The sequence below is a fragment of the Crotalus tigris genome, unplaced genomic scaffold (assembly GCF_016545835.1).
Source record: "Crotalus tigris isolate CLP2741 ecotype Arizona unplaced genomic scaffold, ASM1654583v1 scf7180000018097.2503214, whole genome shotgun sequence".
NCBI classification, from domain to species: Eukaryota; Metazoa; Chordata; class Lepidosauria; order Squamata; family Viperidae; genus Crotalus; species Crotalus tigris.
This window is the reverse complement of record NW_024096820.1, coordinates 1,183,955-1,207,221: the sequence shown is the minus strand read 5'-3', so window position 1 is coordinate 1,207,221 and position 23,267 is coordinate 1,183,955. Positions and strand designations below refer to the sequence as shown.

The 23,267-nt window shown below is 38.4% G+C and overlaps 1 protein-coding gene across 1 annotated transcript in view; it reads left to right on the top strand.

Annotated features, from left to right (window-relative positions):
• Nucleotides 1-23,267, top strand: part of HHAT (hedgehog acyltransferase) — a 110,842-nt gene that overhangs the window by 1,341 nt on the left and 86,234 nt on the right. Inside the window, exons 2-5 of the mRNA XM_039347668.1 lie at nt 2,248-2,399; nt 7,931-7,992; nt 14,980-15,093; nt 21,803-21,997. Of these exons, the coding sequence (XP_039203602.1) occupies nt 2,291-2,399; nt 7,931-7,992; nt 14,980-15,093; nt 21,803-21,997 (480 nt within the window). The 5' untranslated portion in view covers nt 2,248-2,290. The remainder of the gene's footprint in view (nt 1-2,247; nt 2,400-7,930; nt 7,993-14,979; nt 15,094-21,802; nt 21,998-23,267) is intronic.

Here is a 23,267-nt window from a genome sequence, read left to right as displayed (position 1 = left end):
CACAAATTCAGGTTCATTGCGCTGATGATCCTATCTAGCCATCTCATGCTCTGCCGCTCCCCTTTTCCTTTTGCCTTCAGTCGGTCCCCAACATCAGGGTCTTTTCTAGCGAGTCCTTTCGTCTCATTAGGTGGCCAATATTTGAGCTTCAGCCTTAGTAGCTGTCTTTCCAAAAAGACAGCTCCTTGCAGTCCAAAGGACTTTTGAGAGTCTTCTCCAGCACCACCATTAGAAAGCAAAATGTGCTTAATGCAAGGTTGTGTTCACCTCCCCCCCCCACTTTACATTTCAGAGAACTGGGGAGGGTCATTTCAGAAATTCTTTCTCTTATCCCCATCCCTCCTGCTTTGGATTCAGATTTCTCTTACTGTATAACATATTGCTGTCTAGGCTATCTGTAGGTCTTCCTCCTGTCTCTGAAGGTTATTCTCACAGACATTACATTGTCTCATACTGCTATCTGTGGCCTGTGGCCCATTAGTCCAATCTGAACACCACACAATCTTATTTCTCAATATGATCTTTGAGAAGAAAAGGTTTCTTCCCTACCTACTATTTACATACACGAAGAGGTAAGCTTTGCTGAATTCAGTGAACAAATTGAACATATTCTGAGCTATATTGGTGGGTTCGGATTACAAGCTAAGAACAGACACAGCAGAAGGAATCAGCTTAATTCAGAATCAATCCAGACAATTGTTTGATTAAGCTGTTAAAAGATCTAAGGGCAAACTGTTTTATAAATGTTTCAGATGGATTTTTCAGGGGAACCCCCCCCCGAAGATTTGTCTTCAGATTGCAGTGAATGGTTAAGGAGGAAATAATTATAAGTGGTTGCTATTAGATCTTTGTGTTATAGAAGAAGCCTATGCATTTATTGATTGATTGATTGCATTTTGGTTCCACCATTATTCTACAGAAAATTTTTCCAGAAGGAAAAGAGGAAGAGAAGAATGAAAGATGGAGAAATTTACAGAGATCCTGCTGTTAGTTTCTTGTAATTTTTTTTAAAGCTAAACAGTTCACACATTGACTTTTCGTGGAAGCAAATTCTTTCAAAAATATTAAATAGGCTTGTGCGTTTAACACCTATTAGTGGTTTGATAACCATGTAACAGGTACATATTTAGTCAAAATTTGTTGAACAGCAATCGGTTGAATTTAGAAGAGTTTACTCTCAGGGAAGTGGGTATCAGATTACAGACTAACAATGTTTCCATTTTAATATTGTTTTTAATTACATAGTTAAGTATAGGGATATGGAACCTATGACCTTCCTGATGTGGCTTAAATAATAGTTGCCTCAACCAACATAATCAGTGATAAAAGATGCTCAGGGCTGAAGTCTGCCATGCTTCCCCATCCCTACCACAGGCCTCATTGCCTAGTTGTGATTCAGCAGCCAGGAACATACTATTATACCTTTCTGTGCTCCCCCCCATATTTTTTTCACTCAGAAATTTCATCTTTCTTGAGAGCCTAATGGCAAAGGCACTAAACTAAAAACCAGGAGACTGTGAGTTCTAGTCCCACCTCAGGCATGTAAGCTAGCTGGGTGACTTTGGACCACTTACTCTCTCTCAGCCCACACACCAGGCAACAAACCAGCCAATCAATTTCTGTTCCAAGCAATGGATCAACACTCCCCCCCCCCAAAAAAAGTGGACCCTGCACTTGCAGGAAAATGTTAGAAAGAAAAAATAATAATACATTTCCTCTGTCTTCACTGGGGAAAATAATTTCTTAGCTGTATTTCAGAAACAAGCTGCTCTATATCTAATCAGACCACAATTCTACCTTCTTCATTAATTGTGTCATGTTGATTTCCACCATTCCAGAAAGTTCTAGGAAAGATCACATTGTTTTGCTTCTACTTTGTGCATTTCAGGAATGAAAAAAGCTGAAGAAAGTTTTGGAGGAGGGAGCCTGATTTTGGCTTGGGATTTAGTTTGAAAAACAAAGTCTTTACTTATATTTTGTAGATATTTTGTCTATCTAGCTATCATCTATCTGTGTTAATAGATGTATATGGCTTCTATTTTTACTTGCAATATCTCTTCTTATATTCTTAGGAACCCAAACGGTAAGCCTAAGCTCTTCCTCTTCCATCTTCTGTTGTCTGCAAAATAAAGAAAAGGAGAAAAAGTTTCCAAAAATGAAATTTGAAATACTTCCTTTCTGTGGTCCTGTCTGACATTTCTATGTGGGACTAACAAAACACTAAAAATACTATCTCATTATTTTTAGGTGTATTGCTAGGATGTCCTCCTAAGTGTTGAGAAGCCTAAAAATGTTCTTCCAATCGGAGACTTTGCCTAGATGGGAATTGTATCTTTACTTATTTCTTTCTTTTGGCTCCCATTTTTATTCTTTCTATGAAGTCTTCCAAGCTTCTCAAGGTAAGTCTCAACTTCATGCCCATTATCTTTAGGTATTATTTTTTTCTTTTTGTATTTCCTAGTAAATTGAAATAAAAAATAGAAAATATATAGCTGCTTTCCTACAATCCCAAGCAGAGTGTTGCATTGAATCATTTTGCTTGTGTGCATGTTTCTTAGAATAGCGAGTAGATATAAGATACTTTGTAATTCATACAACAGCAAAGGAAAGCAACATAAAATAATCTGTATAAAAATAAATGGATTTGTGATTAATGTGTAGGCTAGCATATCTGGTGCTAAGATATCTTTTTTTATGCTTTGTTTCGTTCAGTTGATTATGTGCCATCAAGTTGTCTTCATTCTTAGCAGCTATATATCTGGGAAAATGTCATCTATTGTGGTGCTCATTGGCAACAGTGAGGTGCAAAAATATGTGAGGTTTTGGAAGCCAATTTACATAATGAATCTAGAACTTATGTATTAACTTTCTCTAAAAAGACTAAAAATTGAAAACTTTTTAAAAATTGCTTGTGCAATAACTTCTACTTGCTATATAGTACATTTTCCCCAAATTGAGTTTTAACTCAACTCTCCAGCTAACATGCCTGTTTCTGAAACTTCCAGAAATTGGTTCACGTTGGAGATCACCCACTTTGAAAAGGTTTAGATAACATAAGAAGTATCTGCCATGGCATCATATAATTCACAATATACCTAGCTATTTCAATAACATCTGCACTACTGGAAGATCCTCTTTGCATAACCTGTGATAGGTTTGAATAGCTGCATGCTGTAAATTTTCCTTTTACCCACAGCCCTTTTCCTGGAATGTAAGAGACCCAGAGATCATATTTCAAAACAGATTTGTTGAAAATGCTATGTAATTTTCTGCCAATGTTCAGTGAAAAAACAAGAAAAGTGTGCGAGGCTTGGATTGGCTCAATGCACCTAAAACACTTGTTCCCTCAGTTGAGAAAATAGAAAGAAGTAGAAAATTATTTCCTCAGATAGCAGTCACTATGCCAGGGGTTTCAAGCTTGACAACTTTAAGACTTGTGGACTTCATCTCCCAGAATTCCTCAGCCAGTTGTCTGAAGAATTATGGATAGATGAAGTCCACAAGTCTTAAAGTTGCCAAGTTTGGAGACCCCTGCACTATGCTACTGCCCTGTGCCTTAAGGCTTTGGTTGCTACAGAACAGGGGTATCAAACTCAATTTCATTGAGGGCCGCATCAGCATTGCGGTTGCCCTTGGGGGGCTGGGTGGGTGTGGCCAGGGTGGGTGCAGCCTACTGGGTGGGCGTGGATAGAGTGGGTGTGGCCTACTGGGTGGGCGTGGCCAGCTCTATATCATTTGTATCAAGGGTGCCTATGGGGGCCTGGGCAGGACTGGGACAGATCTGAGGGTCTCTGGCAGAAGGGGGTGGAACCAGGGCAAGTGTCAAGGCATGGTCCACTGGAGAAACCGCAATGTTCCTCTCAGGCCATGTGGGGGGGGGGCTGGATGGTGGTACGGGCTGCCCAGAGCTCTGAGCAGCAGAGGTCAAATGCCCAGCCTGGCCCTCGAGCACCTGCACACCAAGCCCAGCCCCACTTCCCAAGGGGGTGCGCAGCTGCACTTACCTCCTCCTCAAGGCTACTGCAGCTGTGCTTGCTCTCCTTAGCCAGATTGCTCATGATGGGTACGAGGGCAAAGTCAGAGGAGGTCCATTCCCTCTCCATGGGAGGGCCAAGGCAGCGGGGGCCGTTCCCTCACTGTTCCAGGATGGCTTTGCGGGCCACATGAAACCACTTCACGGGCCGCATCCGGCCTCCGGGCCTTGTGGTTGACATGTCTGCTATAGAACAAAATAAAAATTTGCATCCTTCTATATAGTGATTAAGCACATATATTGTCACTTACCAGTTCAATAACATGAGGTATATGCTAATTCTTTAATCTATATGTTTAATTTTCGCCTCTTTTGGGTGGTTTTTTTAGAGTTGGAATTAAGTGACTCAATGTGCCTGGAATAATCTTAGTTGTATTTGATATGTACACAAATAAATGTTATATGTATCTGATGTATTATTGCTTAGGGTATGGGCTGGTTACTTCAATCCACCTCACAAAGCTGTGATAGTAGGGAAAATAGAAGGAGGGAGTGTTATGTATGCCACCCTGAAAAAAGCTATGGTAGTATCCAATAAATAGAATTACTACTATAAAATAGTTCCTGCTATTCTTTATTTTTTCCACTAGGGGGAGATAGCATAACAGTTTTTAGAATGTTGAAATAATAACTAATGTATCCAAGTAATAAGGTGGTTTATATAAACAATTATCATTAGGATGTTAGATGTTTTAACCTCTAACATTTCAAATTATTTTGGTCTCTAGGTTTTGAACTGACACTCTATTTTATGTATAGAAAACAAAATAAAGGTACTGAGAAGAATATCTTTCATTATTTCAATATCCTTGTATTTCAACTGAGAACTCAGTCATCACAAGAAATGTATATTTTATGGGAACAGATTAAATCTAAGCCTGGTTTTCAGTAATCTGAAACTCCACATAAGTGTTCAACAATAATATTTTAGCATAAAGGATTCTATTATTGCTGCTGTTTTGAAAATGATCAGGTGTGGACTTTGATAATAGCAATGCAATTTTGTTCCATGATAGTTCACAATGTCAAATGGAAAGCTGAGCTTTCCAGAAGCTCAGTTCAAGAATGTACTAAATGGACAGTATAAGTAGCTTCTTGAAAAATATGCTTAGAAGACAGTAGAAAATACTAAAATAAACAGTCAATATGTATAATAGTAGGATTTTGTCTCAGAAGCACAATGGAAAGGTGTTAAAATGGAAAAGACAAAATAGAATGAGAAGAGAGCATTAACAGAACATCTATGAGTCATTTGGATCAAAATACTACCGTAATTGTAATAGGAAACTTGAGTATCCCCTTGAAATATAGTACATTTGGAGAATGGTTTAATTTAACAGATAGACATTAGTTGTTTCTTTCCTCGGCTTATCTAGGGTTGATGGTATCCATGAAATGTCATAAATGCCTATTTTTATGATTCATCAGATATTTATGTTCATTTTTTCCCATTGTTCTGTTTGTGAGGGCATTGCCTTCAAAACAAATCCTTCTGTATAACCTGTATGAACATATCTGAGGTGGCAACAGAAACTATACAGAGAGGTTTTCAAAAAACATTTGCCCCAGTACTGCAGATTAGAAATATTAGATTTGACAGGAAAAAAATGATTTGGAAGATGGGTGGTGCCAGTGTACTATCTCTTGGCACTCATTAATCAAATGAGACTGCAGCTCTATAGACCTAGTGCAAAATCCAAATTTCTAGATTAGATACTAGGATGGGCACTCTTTAGTATAATTATTTACATCCTGAGTTAGACACAAGAAAGCACACTTAGTTTTGGAGGAGTTTTTTTTCATTCAAGCTTTATACAGATCAGCCAACATCTACACACAGTTTAGAAAATTATCAGCAGTTTTGATGGAATTTTAAGGAAAGTCATCTCCCTCTCTGTCATACTGAATAAAAAAATTGATAGGTCAGTGTTTTGTAAGATGAAATGGTTTTTTAATCTTTATTTGACTTTATGTGCTTCTATCCCACTCATTTTCCTGATGATGATTTAGTTGACTTAACACCCTGCTTGCAATTTGTTAGGAATGGCTACCAGAGAAATGTACAATTAACAATTAAAGTCAGACAAAGAGACATGTAATTAGAGACACTGATGCCTAGTGATTGGTAATACGAACTTGATTTTCAGCTCTCTTCTCTGCTGGATAACCAGGCTAAGAAAAAAAAAAAAAAAAAAAAAAAGGAAAGGAAAGGAAAAATATTCTCAGAGAAGATGATGTCTTATCTCAGAAATTTATTTTGAACATCAAAAAATAAGAGGAAAAACTCATTTCTTGAAGAGATGAATTTCTTCAGCTAGATATTAAGAATCTCCTACAAAAACCAAGGGTGATAAATCAAAAGTTTAGCTCCTCATTTTGAAAGCTGCTTTCCTTCTAAGCTTTGCTCAGCTGATGGCTTGAACTTTTGAGGCATTTTCTCTTGCCAGGCTTAAAAATGGAAATTGACTTCTGTTAAGGAGTAATTGTTGGAGAGAATCTATTTTATATCCAAAACGTTAGGCATAGGAAATATTTTTTTCTAGCTGTCTTAGTATTTAGTGGTCAGTAAGGCAATATAAATGTGCATATCCACTTATTAGAACTATTGATCAATTAAGCAATTATTAGCTGATATGCACCACGTAAGGGAGAAATAAATAAAATGAAATGTAATAAGTTGCCATGATAGTGCAGTACAAGTAGTCCTTGACTTACAACAATTCATTTAGTGACCATTCAAAGTACAATGGCACTGGAAAAAGTGACTTATGTCCATTTTTCACATGACCATTTCATCATCCCCATGGTCACGTGATCAAAATTTGGGTGCTTGGCAACTGACTCATATTTATGACCGTTGCTATGTCCTGGGGTCATGCGATAAACTTTTGTGACCTTTTGACAAGCAAAGTCAGTGGGGAAGCCATATTCACTTAATATCTGTGTACTAATTTAACAACTGCAGTGATTCACTTAACAACTGTGGCAAGAAAGGTTGTAAAATGGGACAAAATTCACTTAACAAACGTCTCACTTAGCAACAGAAATTTTTGGCTCAATTGTGGTCATAAGTCAAGGAATACCTGTATTACAGACAAATACTGCTATACTGCCCCTCTGCCCATAGCCTGGAGTTTGATCCTGACAGGGCTCAAGGTTGACTCAGCCTTCCCTCCTTCTGAGGACCCAGATTGTAGGGGACAATAGGTGAATAATGCTTCTACACTTGTAAACTGCCCAGAGAGTGCTGTAAAGCACTATGAGGTGATATATAAGTCTAAATGTTATTGCTATTGCTAGAAACAATATTACAAGATATTGTACTTCAGACTCTCATCTTTTCTTTTTAACTATTTCTTTTGCTTAATACTGTTAATATTGAGCCCACATGCAACTGATATCCACTGTTCTTAGAACAGTCCTGATGTCATTTAAAAAAAGTCTCATATTATAGTATTGCTGCTATATGCAAATTTTTAAAGGTAGAACATTTTGAGAGAGATGGATAACTTGCTTGCTTTAGGAGGCCTACAGAAGGTGGAGTTTTAGTAACTGAGTTGTGAACATAGACAAAATTATAATTATTTTTATTCAGATTTTCCCTTCTCTGCAAATCGGAAACTGCATGTTTTATTTTTGTTCTTTTTTATGTGACAAGTTGATCAAATTTGACAGGTTGTGAGGGTCATGTATCTTATCTAACAACTGACATTTCCTAATATATTAATATATTCTGTAATAGCTCTTACTTTCCTTAGAAAAGAGTCTCACAGGCCTTAGTAGGCTTTCATTCTAATAATACTACATGGAATTTAGTTTTTCTTATGTGTCCTCTTTGTAGGAGAACTGATGGTATTGTGCTATTGCTGTTTAACTAAAGATTTCTTATTTGTGCAGAGTACGAAGAGGAACTTGATAGAAAATTTGAACTGGAGAAAAATGTACTGGGGTTGAGAAAGGTAAGGTCAATGAGATTCCTTAATAGTTTAAAGTGCATTGAAATGTGATTGAGACTGAATGACAATAAGCGGTGCTGAGTTTTGAGGCCTAATGTATTAAATTATATTCAAGATGAGGGTAGAGCATTTGGATACAAATTATGATAAAACCTGTGTCCATCCCATGCGAAACAGGTTGTCAAATTGTCATGATACGATTTGTCAATTAAAATGGCCTGTAGTACTTAAAAGAGAAATAGAATTAGCATAATGTTAAATTTTGAATATTGTTTGCTGTACACCCTTGAGTGTGGTGCTGTCTGAAGGGTGGGTCAAAAGAGGCAACAGTGTGGTTACAGCATCACAAATGAAGCCCTTCCCCTTTATATATGTATGCATCATTGATGCATAATCAGTATGGGCAGCTTGTTTGGATTCCCACTGTGGGTACTAAGCTTGAGTGTGCAAATAACTGCAGTTTAGCTGGCACACTCACCTTTCAATGCATACTATTTCTTAATAATATAAGTTAAAATTGCTTGGAAACAATAACTAAAATTATTTTTATTGGGGGTACCACAAATATTAAATATTACTCGGCAAAAAAGTTTCAGATTCCATTTCTTTTACAATGTGTTACCTTATAGCTAAAAACATACCCAGATATGTTTTCAGATATTTTTTTTCAGATATAAGTATGTTTTCAGATACAAGAGTATTTGGAATACTTGAGGGATGGAAGAATGAAAAAGGAGGCAATTCTAGGTTTAGGTGCAGATGTCAATCAGATCCAACCTCTATTTAATTCTTTCTGCAAACAATAGCTTCAGCTAAAATTTCTTCCAGTCAGCACCTTCTATAATTTCAGTTGTGCTGAGCTGAGCTAAGTTTCATTTTTATAAATTAGTTTCATTTGGAATACTTAGAAGACTTTTTTTGGCATGGCACTTGGAAGCTGAATAGTAGCCTGTCAGTTCTAATATAGTGTACATTGTAGAATGTAATTAGGGTTCTTGCATCATGCAGCTCCTGAGATGCACAATTAAAAAAGTGAGTGGCTTTCTGGGTACCAGATCATAGCCCTTCTCTTTATAAAGTACCTAAGTCAAACAACTGACTTCTATTCAGTAGAGTAGGGGTATCAAACATGCAACGTCATGTGATGTGTCGTTACATATCGTGACTTTTTTTCCATTGCCAGCAATGGGGTGGATGTGGTTTAGGCATGATGCATCTGGCCTATGGGCCGGCAGTTTGAAACCTCTGCAGTAAAGGGATAGAAGTCTATAATTCTTTCTTCTGTGTTCCCACATCCTCCTTCAAACAACTTGTCCACCATACTTTTTAAAAGTCACCCTTGAATGTACTGTATATATACAATAGTTTGTAGAAAGATATGTAATAATAAGACCGAAGTTCTTTGCCAAGAAACCTGAAAATCTTGGGGACAAAGTTTAATTCTAAGCTTTTAATGTAAATAAAATTTGACAATTTTTGGATGATAGCTATGAGAGTTTGCCTTTAGAGACATTACTCCTTCACAACTGTTAATATTCCTGCGCTGTAGGTATGTTACATTTTAAGCAGCTTATTTATGTCAATTTATATGGCTGTAATTCTGGATGACTAACAAACTATTAAAACTACTATAGCAGTCAAAATACCAAGGTGAGTCAACCAGATCGGTCTGACCAGGGGAAAAAAAAACAACTTTCTATATATTCCCTTGGCTCGGCTGACAAAAGAGGGGAGGAGAGCTGGTGGCCTGGAGATTAATACAATTGCCTAGTATGCAGGTTGCCCTGGTTCGAATCCCATAAAGGCTATGGGTAGCTGATGAGAGCTAATAAGCTTGAAATAGCTATTCTAGTCTCCCATTTAACTCTTTAACTCTTTGTCAACAAAAAAGAAATTCGAATTTGTAATGTATTGCAGTAGCGACTTGAGCCTGCTTAACCCCCCTAGTTTGGGGGGGGGCTGCAAGGCAAAACTGATTATAACAGTAGAATTGCAGTATAGCAGTCAAAATACCAAGGTACATCAACCAGACTGGTCTGACTGGAAAAAAAAACTTTTTATATATATGTTTATTTTATTTATGAAATTTTTACACCACCCATCTGACTTAAGTGATTGTTACACACACACATACACACACAGTACATTTCCCAGCCAACTAAGCACAAATTGGCTCCTAAAACCAGCAGAATGGCTCTGTTATTCTTTTGACCCCTATCTCTGTGGAAACAGTCAGGTATTTAAGGCTTTTTAATCAGGGCCATCCATTCCTTGAATGTGTCAGAAACCAGGCACCATAATGGAGAAGGCATGCTTTCTAGGTCCTGATAGATGACAGTCCCTAATTGATGGGATGTGAAATAGGCTCCTCCTGCCTGATCTAACAGGACGATGGGAGTAATGTGGTCTTTCAAATACCCTGGCCCATTCTATATAAGGTTTCACAGGTAACAACCAGTGCTTTGAATTGCACCAACAGGAAATTGGGAGTCAGTGGAGCTTGTAGAGCAAAGGTATAACATGGTACAACAAATCACATCTATAACTACCCAGGTTGCTGCATTCTGAACTAATTGAAGCTTCTGGATGCTCTTCATGGACAGCTCTATGTAAAGCACATTGCAGTAATCCACTTTTGATCATAACCAAAGCCCTGTGTCCTGATCCAGGCAGGGGTGCACTTAATGCACATGAAGGTTCTTCAAAGGCTCCCCTAGAATGGCTGTGACCTGCTCTTTGAACAGGAGTCATGAATCAAGAAGAACCCCCAAGTTACATACTGATTTTATCTGGAGTAGGGCAACTCCATGAAGAATAAATGACTGAAAATTACCAGATCCAGGAGGCCATACTATCCAAAGCCACTCTGACTTGCTAGGGCTGAGTTGAAGCCTGTTTTCCATTGGGATGTCTACAGCTTTCAGGTACTGAGATAGAACCTACAATATTGTTTGGCCACCCAGGAGCAGAGATACAACTGAATATCATCAGCATAATAATACTGTACCTCACCCCGTGCCATTGAAATGACCTGGCTTAGCAGCTTCATATAAATGTTGAATAGGAGTGGGGAGAGAATCAAGCCTGGAGGGGCAAAAAGAGCTGTGGGGCAAAATTTCCTCCTTCCTCAATACAGCTTGGAGTCCACGCAGGACAAAGGAAAAGAGCTAGTATAACATTGTGTCTCCACCTCTTACTTCCTGGAGGCATCAGCAACTTAACAGTCAATGACATTGAAGGCTGCTGAGAGATCAAGGAGAGCACGAATGGATGTGCTGTCCCTGTCCAGCTCCCTCTAGAGATTGTCTAAAGTGCACATTTCAGTTCCCTATCCCAGACTGAAACCCAATTGGAAGGGTTTCCAATAATCCACTTCATCTAGGGCCCTCTGAGCTGCAAGGCAATCACTACACGACTACAGTTACCATAAAACTGTTAAACAGACTGTAAAGTCATTTGAGGTATTTATCCCTCAGCCAGCTCAATCTGTTTGTTTCTATTTTATCTGTTATGTAACATGCTCAGTTGTTGCCTAATGTCAAAATTGTGTGGCTACAACTGGCCCCCAAGTCTTGGCTAGTTATTTCAAACCTACGTGAGAATTTCATTCTACTGTATATTTCTGCAGCTCACACCTATGTATACTTTTCCTCTAGGTCTATTTTTCAGGCTTTTTTCTCTGTTTCCTTTCCTTGGCCTTCTGTGTTTACCATGGCATACCTTCTGTGTTTACCATGGCATATTGATTTCTCAAATGCCTGTGCATTTCCAAGGCTCAGCATGTTTCTTGTTACTGTGTATGCTTTTGTGTTCCCTCCTTTTTAGAAACAGGATAGCACAATACAAGTAGTCCTAATTTATTGATCACAGTTGGGACCAGCAACTTGATTGTTGTGAGGTGGTCACAACCATAGCTATGTTTACCATCATACTTCAGTTTTCTTTTGCTTTATAGATCTGTGAAGGTTGTAAATGTGAAGATTGGTTGAAAATGTAACTATCAGTCACTGTATAAAGCAGTCTCCAAACAAGGACTATAATTGTGGGTGGCTATTGATAAGATTTGGATAGCTCAGCCAATGGTAACTAATGTCTTTATTATAGCTTAGTTTCTGACACTTCTGGCTACCTGCTTCTTTTTGATAAATAGAAGGAGCCAGCACTTATATGAAAATCCCATAGCATACACACATTTTTGTATTTAATATGAAAGGGCCATTAGCTGTTGCACAATAGTTACCTTTCTCATATTGCAGGACTACAGATGTTGAGAAGCATAAAGCTATTTGTTGCATTAACATTTTTCATGGTAACATATTTTGAGTTTAAAGCAAGAAAGCTGTTCTTGGGACATACAGTATATTTGAAGTCTGTGCCACATTCCTCAATGAATGGAAGCATAAACACAGACAATGATGATTGCCTGCTTTCTGTTCTAATTTGGAAATTCTTTTTGATCAACACTGTTGCAAAGGATGTTCTTGGCAGGTTTCCTGGGAACAGATTCCAAAAGTGAACATTGCCTTGTAATTTGAAAGGGAAACATTAGGAGACAAAAGGCAATATTTTTGTTTATCTGTTGCATGCTGTCTCCTACCTTTCTGCAGTTTGAAATAGTGACTTAAATAAAATGTAGGCATAAAGAAGAAAAAAGGTAACTAAATGCAGCTACTAAATGGCAGTTTGTCACATAGTCTAATAAAAGAATTTTGCTCCCCTCTCGGATGAAATATTTTGAAAAGGCTACTCATGGAGACAGTTTCACCAGCCAAAGGGCAATTAGTTGCAGTCATCATTTTGGTAGAGGCCCATTTACTTTTTTTTTGGTGGGGAGATTCCCCGTTTCTCCTTTTCCATTAAGTGGATAAATTCCCTAATTACACATTAAATATATAAACACCCTGAACATCTCTTTTTAAGTACAAGCCACAATGGTTTGGCAAAGGAGATTTTCCGGGAAAGCCAGAATAAGTATTACTGTTGGTGTCAGTAGCAGTTTCTGTCCAGAGCTGAATGGCGCCTTTTGGAAAGAGGCTTTCCCACAACATCCTTTGCTACCTTTGTATCAACATCTGAACATAAGAGCAGTGGGTAGGTCTTTGCCTTGTTAAGCTGTACCATGACAACACACAACAGCGGTGATCTCTGGATACAGCACAATTGACTAGGGCTTACAACTGATTGCAGAAGGAGCTGAGGTCTCTTTGCAAAAGTTTCTATCGGAGCTGGGACCTTGCATTTAGAAGTCTCTAATACAGTGATTCTCAAGTTTGGCAATTTTAAGATCTGTGGACTTCAACTCCAAAAATTTTCCAGCCAATGTTGCTCCAAATGGCTGATTGGGGAATTCTGGGAATTGAAATCCACAGAACTTAAAGTAGAGAAGATTGAAATACACGGCTCTAATGAATATAGGAATATTCCTTGCTTCTGGCAGCTATTTCTGGGGGGGAAAAAGACAACAATACAAAGTCCAAAGAAACTCTGTAACAGTGAAGTCAACCTTTTGTAATGGCTATGAGACCTGAGCTACTAGATTTTGAGACGAAAATACAGATGCCTTTGACCACTACTATCTACATCACATCCTTGTGGGACTGCCTTTCCCCAGTGATTTCTGTCCATAACATCAGGTCTTGTGAAGGAAACATCAACCCTGGGGTCCTAAGAAAGTTGCCCTCTCTGTTATGGTGCCTGTTCCCAAAGATCTTTTAGGAGGCCATGAAATCCTGACTCTTCCTCCAGGAATTGGGTCCTAACTATTTGTTGTGCAGCTGTACCATGACATATGGCATAGAAGAAATTTTAATGAAAGGCCCTCAGCCTGATTTTGTGTTATGTGTGTGTGTGTTTTACAACTGTTGATATTTTTATCATATGTTTGCCATCCATGGTTTCATTGAATAGATAGGCAGCCTTATAAATTGGCATTGGATTTCCAGTAATGATCTTATGTGAAGGTGTCTTCAGGAAGTCTAAGGGAGTGTCCACCTTGGACTTAAAAAATATTAGGTGACAGAAGTGAATTAATCAAATGAGAATGCCTTTCAGCCAGCCACCAAGGCTAATTTAGTGAACCTACATGGAAATGCCTCTGTGGTGAGCTTTGTATTATAATAAAAAGACGTTGAAAAAGAAGCAAGAGATATTGCATTGACGTGCTGAAACCTAGAGTATAGCAAAAACTGGCAACTTCATGTAGCTATAGTTCTCCCAACTGCATGTATTGGAAATGAATTAGAAAATAAATAAATTAATGCACTTCCTATACTGTATCTAAATGGCAAGATAGGGGTAATAAGAAAGCTAGCAGAGATCGACTCATCCATGCCATCACTAGTATTTTGTGTTATTACCACATTCTCTGGATAATGTCCAAGGTTTCTATAAATTATTATATAGAAATCATTTGTTGTTGTTATTTTGTGCATTTAAGCTAGTCTTCTGGTGCTTGTCTGTAGTTTTCTTGGCAAGAAATGGTTTACTGTTGCTTTCTTCCTAGGGCTGAGAGTAAGTGACTGACTCAAAGTCATCAAGCTGGCCTTTTGCCTGAGATGGGAATAGAGCTCATGATTTTCTGGTTTCTGGTCTGCTGCCTTAACAGCTATACCAAATTGGCTGTCATTGAAATCATCGCTTAACAGGCTATTTATGGGGTTGTTATAATAATAATAAAAAAGAAACAAAAGAATAAGTGGGTAAAGGTTCCTAGAGCCTTCACTGACAGCCTTGCTAAGTCTTACTGTTGTGTTCTATGCAATAAATCCATTTGGGTATTTTTTCTGGTTCCTAGCATGAAATATTACAGTGCTGTGATATGAGCTTCTCCGAGTTGGGTCTCTATAATGTGCATCCTTCATCCTCAGCTAACATGGCAACGTTTTGGAGATGATAGGAATTTCAGCACCAAACATCTTATATGTTCAATTTCTTTATAAATAAACTCATTTCAAAAGAGATTAATGATAGTTTGATTCCATTGATGTCTAGGATCCAGTTGATTTTGAATGGAGTTTCTGGATGGAATGGGGCAAAGGATATATACTGTGGCTTCTTTTGGGCCACCTGATGGTATCACTGATATCCAGCATCTATATGGAAAAGGTACATGATTTTGTTTTCTACTAAACATTTTCTCCTCTGCTTTCTACCGAAATTATAATAATCTATAAGTAGAATTACAAAAATCCATATTTAGAGTATAAATGCTTAAATGATATAGTTGTCAGTTTTTGTTATTGCTGTTGTATTTGCATCTTCCCTTTCTTCAGTGATGCTTCAGACTGGTGACTGTGTTGGAAGATGGGATACAAGTGAATCAGGTGCTTTTCCCCTCATTTATATGTTACTCATGTGAAAGGCTTTCTTGTGAATACAGTATTGGTTCCCCTCCAATACTGTTTGTGTTCAGCAAAGATTGAAGAGGATTCAGCGATGCTTCTGGATTCTCCACTGCAACAGGGACTCCAAACAATTGAGGCTCCTGATCATAGGAATAAACCTCCTGGAGTGCAAACCTGAGCTGCTTCAGTCTTTCCTTCAGCATGTAGGACCCCAGAGTCCGGCTGTGTTGCCCTTGAATCATGCTGAGGTCTCTCACATAAAAATATGTGGAGAGGGTTACATTTTATAGGCAAGACAACATGACAAAAGTTTTGACTGATAACCCTCATTTCCTCTTTCTGTCTCCCCTATTACTGTTTTACTTGTTTTATTTATTTGACTATCAGAAGAAATAAATGTGATATATGTAACATCACTGTACAGAGTTTCCCCTAGGTAGTAATCATGATATTATAGTGTTCCTTAGAAGAAATGCTGTATTTTATTTGCATGATGTAAAAATAGGAACTGAGTTTTTTTTAGGAGGAGGAGGCACAAAACATTTTGTTGCCCCTTCTACCCTTGCTATCCTACGCTTTGCTGCCCTTGCTACTCTGCGGCCTGCCCTGCAGTCCTGTCACCCTGCCCTCTGCTGCCCCTGTACTCCACTGTCTCTGCCACCCTGCACTCTACTGCCTTCATCACCTTGTTTTGTTGTCCTCTGTGCTATGCCTTGCATGCATGTGGCTGCCCCTGCTACTTTGTGCTCTGACCTACACCCCTGGTGCCCCCCTATGCCCCCCACCTTGGCTCTTCTTGCCTTTGTGAAGCCAGGCACACCTCATCAGTAGCAGGAAGAAGAAGGCAGGGGTTTGGCAGAACACAGGGCAGGAGTGCATGGCAGAACGGCAGGAATGGTGGAGTAACAGGGTGGAGGATGACTGGGTGGCTAAAAGGAGAGAGATGGGGGTGATAGGCAGATGGGGGGGGCAGTTGAAGCGCACCTTGCAGTTGTAAATGCAGCCTGAATTTTGATCACTGCGAGGCTGCTGCAATGGCTGTAACTTTGAGGACTGGGCATAAGTACCATTTGTTCAGTGCCTTTGTAACTTCAAATGGTCACTGAACAAATGGTTGTTAAACTGTATTCTTATTGACAGTGTAGGACAGCAATCTAAATATTGTAATCTGAATAATATCACATTTTAAAAATAACTTGTGGACAGCTTGTGGGAGGATTACAAGTAACAGGTAAAATGTTGCTATAATTACAGTGCAAGCAATTGTGCAATTATTTTTAAATGAAAATAGTTGTTTTAGTTTGTTGATGTGAAGCCACTGCTGTCAGATAGATTTTTAAATCAACAGTATATACTAGTGGATGATCACTTGACTATGAGCTAGCCATGTGCAGCAGCAACCATAAAAGCTAATACAATCCTGTGTTTTATAAACAGAGGCATAGAATCAAGATCATGCGAGGTATTAGTACCGCTTTATAAAACCCTAATAAGACCACACCTGGAATATTGCAGCCAATTTTAGTCACCATATCACAAAAAAAATGTTTAGAGTTTGGAAAAAATTCAGAGAAGAGCAGTTAAGATGATCAAAGGCCTGGAGACTAAAACATACGAAAAATGGCTGCGGGACTTGGGTTTGGCTAGTCTAAAAAAAAAAAAAAGAAATAAAGGAGACATATTAGCAGCATTCCAGTATTCCAGTATTCCAGTATCTGAGGGGCTGCCAGAAGCAAGAGGGGTCACCAGAGCATCAGAGGGAAGGACGAGAAACAATGGTTGGAAAATGATCAAAGAGAGAAGCAACCTGGAATTAAGGAGAAACTTCCTGACAGTGAGAACAATCAACCAGTGGAACAGCTTGCCTCCAGAAATCATGGGCACTCCATCACTGGAGATTTTTAAGAGACTAGATATTCACCTGTCCGCGACAGTATAGGTCCTGCTTGAGCAGAGGGCTGGACTAGAAGACCTCCAAGGTCCCTTTCAGATCCTATCCTATCCTATCCTATCCTATCCTATCCTATCCTATCCTATCCTATCCTATCCTATCCTATCCTATCCTATCCTATCCTTCCTACTGATCAACTTAATTAAGCAAGGGCTGCGTATATTTTTATTTGTTTTAATAAGAACATTACTTTCAGGTCAGTGTGAAAGAGAGAATTCTTATAGTTCCTCAGTTTCATATGAAAGATTTTTTTAATGAAATGAATAACTTCACTCCTGCAAAATTGACTGGGGTAGTTACATTCAGTGTTTTCAAAGGAAGCATGGAGAAAAGCAAAATGGCTTCTATCTACACTGTTTTTACTTGTCCACAGCAACATGGCATATTATATTACAACACAGACCTGAGAGTTATTCCAGTGTTATGGTATATAGTGTTTGGCTGTTGCTTAGGTTCTTGTTTAATCACACTGCTCTGTGGTTATGGGCCCAAAATAGGATAACGTCAGGCATGCTGGTCTGAGTAGAGGCAAATATGATAAATAAGAGCGAGGCAAGATTTTCTAATGTTAAACCATGCATCTTTCTTTCTATTCTATGTTTTGGCATGTTGTATAACTCACTAAGGAATGTGCCCTAGTTTATGGTAATCATGGAATGCCTATGTAAGACTGGTTTTCCTGGAACAGGTCACATAGATCTGAAGGGACGGACATTCAGCACCTTTCTTTGAAATAGCCCATGAATTTGGAAGAAGGTTAGGTTCCGAAACATATAGCAGTCAATCTGTTGCTCTATCTGCTAAGATAGCCACCTGATAGAGTCGCTCGGTAGAGAGATGGGCAGCATATATAGTTAATAAATAATTACATGGCTATTTATTAGAACTAATAGATAAAACCTACCTCTGTGGCTTGTTGAAAGTGCTTGTGGTCACCTCCTGTTTGATACATTTGACCTAAAGTAACTGTAGAAATATGCTAAAGCCCATATGGTCTTTTCTGACTAAAAGCTCTTTGAATCCCTCTTACCTTCTTCCTGAGAATTGTAGGACTGAAAATAGAATTATTTCTTGTGAAAACTCAGAATTTGGGCTTCACTACCTCCTTTCTGTCTATTAATCCTAGGTCCTTTAAATAGCACTTACTTCAACTTAGATGTACTGCTCATCCTGGGCATCTCATCCCACCATTTTTAGAAAATAGTAATTATCTTCAAGTTGTTCAACAGTGGGAGTAAGTTGGCAGGTTCCCCCACATCTTCCTTCATAGTTCACTTTTAATGAACTCCACACTGAGTAGTGCTGGATGGATGCTGTGCTATAAGCTTATTAAAATTTGGGGGGGGGGTAATTATTGAACTATAACAGTAAAAAAGTCAAGAAAGAAAGAAAAAGAAATCTATGTCATCAGTTTTAGATAGGAGATGAATTTATGAGACACAGGGGAGAACTAATTTTTGCTTGTTCCTAAAGAGCCAGATTTAATGTTTGCAGATGTGTTTTTTTTTTCAGAAAAGCAAAGTTCTTCTTCCCATTTCAAATTTGCATTGGAGAATAATACTTTTATGCACATAGTTTGCTTAATATATTCAAGTTGTTTTAAGAGTCTGTTCTACAGTGTTGTGCTTCATAGTTAGAATGATTTGAATAATGCTTGTCTTCCAAGGCAGACATGTAGAGAAGGCATGCCTGGTTGAGCTTGAATGGGTAGTTGATGTACCCTGAGCAGTATCTGCAGTGATTTTCTCAGCTAAAACTTCTCTTAGAATCCTTTGACTCTACTTGAGGCCAGAGAGGATTTTTTTTTTTTGAATGAGCCTCTCATTTAAGCACAGGGAAACGCAATTTGGTGATGGGACAATCCTTAATTCAAGTAGGTGTGTGTTTGGTGTGTTTGTGTATACATACAGTATATTATTTATTTACTTGTCAACTTGTGTGCCACCTCAGTAATAGGGTGGCTTGAGGCAACTTACACAGTAGGATTAAAACAACAAGAAATTAATAACTAGAAACAATCAAAATCACACAAAGAGCATTTCATGCACATAGATAACAGTATAAACAAATTCTCCACAAACTATCATCAGAAAATAGACTACTCCATCCCAGCCCAGAATATGATAAAAGAGCTAGACTGTTACAGCTCTGTGGAAGCCAACAGAGTCAGGGCTATATGGATTTCAGGGGCATGCTGGTCCCTAGATCTCACAAGATTACAGTGCTTTTAAGCTAAGACTTAGAGTGTCAGTTCTTCTAGATCTTACCAATTAGGCAAAAACAACAGGAGGAGAAGAATCCTACAGGCAACCAGAACCTGAGCCATGAAGAGTTTTATAAGTGAACACCAATTTGAATAGCACTGGAAGCCCACCACTAGCCAGCATACCTTGCAGAATACTGGTATTACATGAGTGAAATGAGCAATCCCATAGCTACATATGTAGCTGCATTTTGGGCCATTTGAAGGTTCTGAGTACTCTCAAGGTGAGTCCCATATAGAGCACATTGCAATCATGTAGATGAGGGGTGTCAAACTCGCAACACCATGTGATGTGTCGCGACGTATCGTGACTTTTTTTCCATTGCCAACAATCACAGGCATCTGGCCTGTGGGTCGGCAGTTTGACACCCCTGATGTAGATCCTTGTGGAATGGAGGAGGTCACTAATTCAGTGAGTCATGTCCTCTTAGAGCAGTGGTTCTCAACGTTTGTGTGACGGCGACCCCTGTCACACAAACGTGCCGCGCGTGCGCAGCCCGCCCCCATGCGCGGTGCGCATGCGTGGCCCACCCCCATGCGTGGCGCACGTACGCGGCGCCGCCCCCTGAGGGGGAAAAATGGCGGATCGCCTTGTTTGGCGACCCCCGAGAAATGGTCGATCGACCCCAAATGGGATCGCGACCCATAGGTTGAGAACCGCTGTCTTAGAGTCTTCATTCTGTTCTGCTTGGTTTCTGTTCAGATCTGCTCTCATTTGCCCCTTTCATAAGGAATGGACCAAACAGATCTGATGAAATTTATATCCATTTCCTCTTTTATATATCCAAACATTAAGATATTTTCAATGTGCCAAAATTCTGTTTTGCTGTCTCCTAAATTAAACAGATGTTGAACCAAAGTTCCTGTTATTTAAGTTAATGTGGCATTTGACATAGACAACCAGGATGAATGCTGCTAAACACTCTTTATGCTGGTTAATTTGATTACTTGTTATTGTATTTTGTAAAGCTGAGTGCTGTGTAAGTATTGAATATACAGTATTTCTTATTTGCTTTTCTTTTGTGGGATATATTTGTATTTTTGTTTGCTTGGTTTAAGGACCTTAATAAAAATCATTCATTTCCTGCTTCAGCCTTAGTTAGCTGTCAGTCATTATTTGATCATATCTCTTAATTTGGGCTAGGCAAAGTCATAATGACAAACACTTGTCATGGTTCCGACTAATCAAACACTTCAGACCCAGTTCACTTTCATCCACTATTCTACAGTATAACAGTAAAAATTATCATCGATATTAATATATTTCAATATGTCCTTATAACTTATCATAATTTTTATAGAGAAAGAAGGTGTTTTGGAACAGGCCTGGGCAGCAAACATGCTGCATTTATTAGGTGCCACTTTTAAAAAGCTTTGCCTTTTCCTGGGCTCTCCTGGCTCTTCAGAGCAAGGGCCAGTATTCCATCAGTGCCTCCTTAATTTAAATGTGAAATTTCGTGGGATTGTGTAGCTAAAAAAGAGATACCAACAACTATGGAAAATGTGTCCATGTCCAAACAAAATTAGTGTTTTGGCTCTGTATCTGATACACAGCACTTCCCCAGTTTTGTTGCAGAAGACCAGACTTCTGTGCAGAAGACCAAAGTTGGTCCTCATTTCAGATGTCATTAAGCCATATGAAAGCTAGGGCACCATCACTGCATTAATCTGCAGTTGAAAAACTTGTTATGGTGCTCATACTTTCCCTGTGAAGGCCAGTAAATGGTAAGATTGAGATAGCAAGCCCATTCCCTGTCAGGCTGGTTTCTAACTCAGTCTGAGTTAGAAAACACTATTTAAATAATTAATTACTTAATTCCATGTACTTTTAAAAACCGATATAGATTCTTTTTCTCTCTGGACAATTACATAAATTGTGTTGCACTTGGAGGGTGGGGTTGATGTCTCGGCATCATACAAACCAGTGTTACAGGAGGGAGCATATAATATGCAGAATTTGTTTTTTCTCAGGGAGAAAAATATATTAAAATAATCCTCAGGGATAAAATGTTGAATTTAGATTTAAGTGATCTTGGTTCATATTACTGTTTTATCCTAAATCACATTGAGTAATCATCTCTTCTCAGCTAAAATTATTTCACAGAGATTTTCTCAAGCTGGAACATGTTGACCGTTCCCTCTGACCCCCCCCCCATATATGGTTTTGAGCTCCTTTGAGAGAGTTGAAAGTATTGGTGATAGATTAAACATTATTCATGCATGACATTTTATCATCTGTTCTCTCTAACATTTCAGTACAAACCTTGGTTTCTGTTAGTGTACGGAATTGCTGCCTGTTGGTTTCTACTGGGATCCAAAGGACTGACTATGATTTTTCTACATATCAGTATCTCATATTTAGTAGCCCAGTTGAAAAATCCAGTGCTTACATGGTTGACGTCTTTGCTTCTGTTGTCAACTCTGCATCTATCTGCCATAGAAGAAGTGAAGGTAATTACAATTGTAATTTTTGTGTGTGTTAAAATAAGTTATTTTGTAAAAGTCTGGGATTTTGAGAAATTTTGAGGAATAATTCTTAGAGGATGTTATAGTATTCTTAGAATGTTTCCTCTTTAGAAATTTAGAAATAAGATATGTATGTATATGTATTAGTGAAGATACAAAGTTGTTATATTTATTTTACAAAAGGAAAACATTGATAAAACTTGATTTTTTTTAAAAAAGCAAGAATCAGATTGATTCTTCAATCAATCATAGCTAAAATGTAAGCATAGAATAATTTAAATATTAAATGGCCAGTGGTTAAAGCTGACATTTCTTATCTGAAGCTGATAGTAAAACATAGTGTGAAGGAGATGAAAATAATCTGAAAAAAAGTTGACATAGAGTAAGCCAGATGGATTTGAAGCAATTCTGAAGTAGTAGCAAAGTCATATGCCAGTTAATACATCTAGTAATCTCAGTAATGTAAATTTCAAATTACTGCAGTACAGTTGGAAGCAACAGTTCTTCTAGATTTTTGTATATGCTTATCTTTTGTAATAGTGATCACTGTAAAACAATGTTTGCTTATTTGAGAATCTGCAGCAGCATGTGTATGTATGCAGAGATATATACATATATGTATGAATGTATATACAAATGTGTATGAATGTATTGTCTGTATAAAAAGAAATAAATATTACTTTACACTGTGGGCCTAAGTTGCTAAGGAAAGGGAGTTTTGGATAATGTAGCACTTTCCTTTTGCTTCCTGGAAGATTCTTTTCCTAAATGCATGGGGTGAATTCCATAATGAGGCTGGCTTAGAATAGATTTAATGAAATAATTGGGCGCTGTGGTGGCGCAGTGGTTATTAATTAGAATGCAGTATTGCAGGCTAATTCTGCTGACTACCAACAGTTTGATCCTGGCTGGCTCAAGGTTGACTCAGCTTTCCATTCTTCTGAGGTCGGTAAAATGAGGACCCAAATTATTGGGGGCAATATGCTGACTCTGTAAACCACTTAGAGATGATTGTAAAGCACTATGAAGTGGATATAAGTCTAAGTCAGTGGTTCTCAACCTTTTTAATGCCGTGACCCCCCAACCGGTCGTAAGTCGAGGACTACTCAAACGGTCGTAAGTCAAGGACTACTCAACTGGTGCAGCACCGTTTGCAGAATGGGACTTTTGGCAGGCTCAGCAGGGCAGAGACAGCCTGGACAATTCCTATTGGCTTTTGAAAGACAATAGAATTAGACTCTATTCAAAGAGTCTA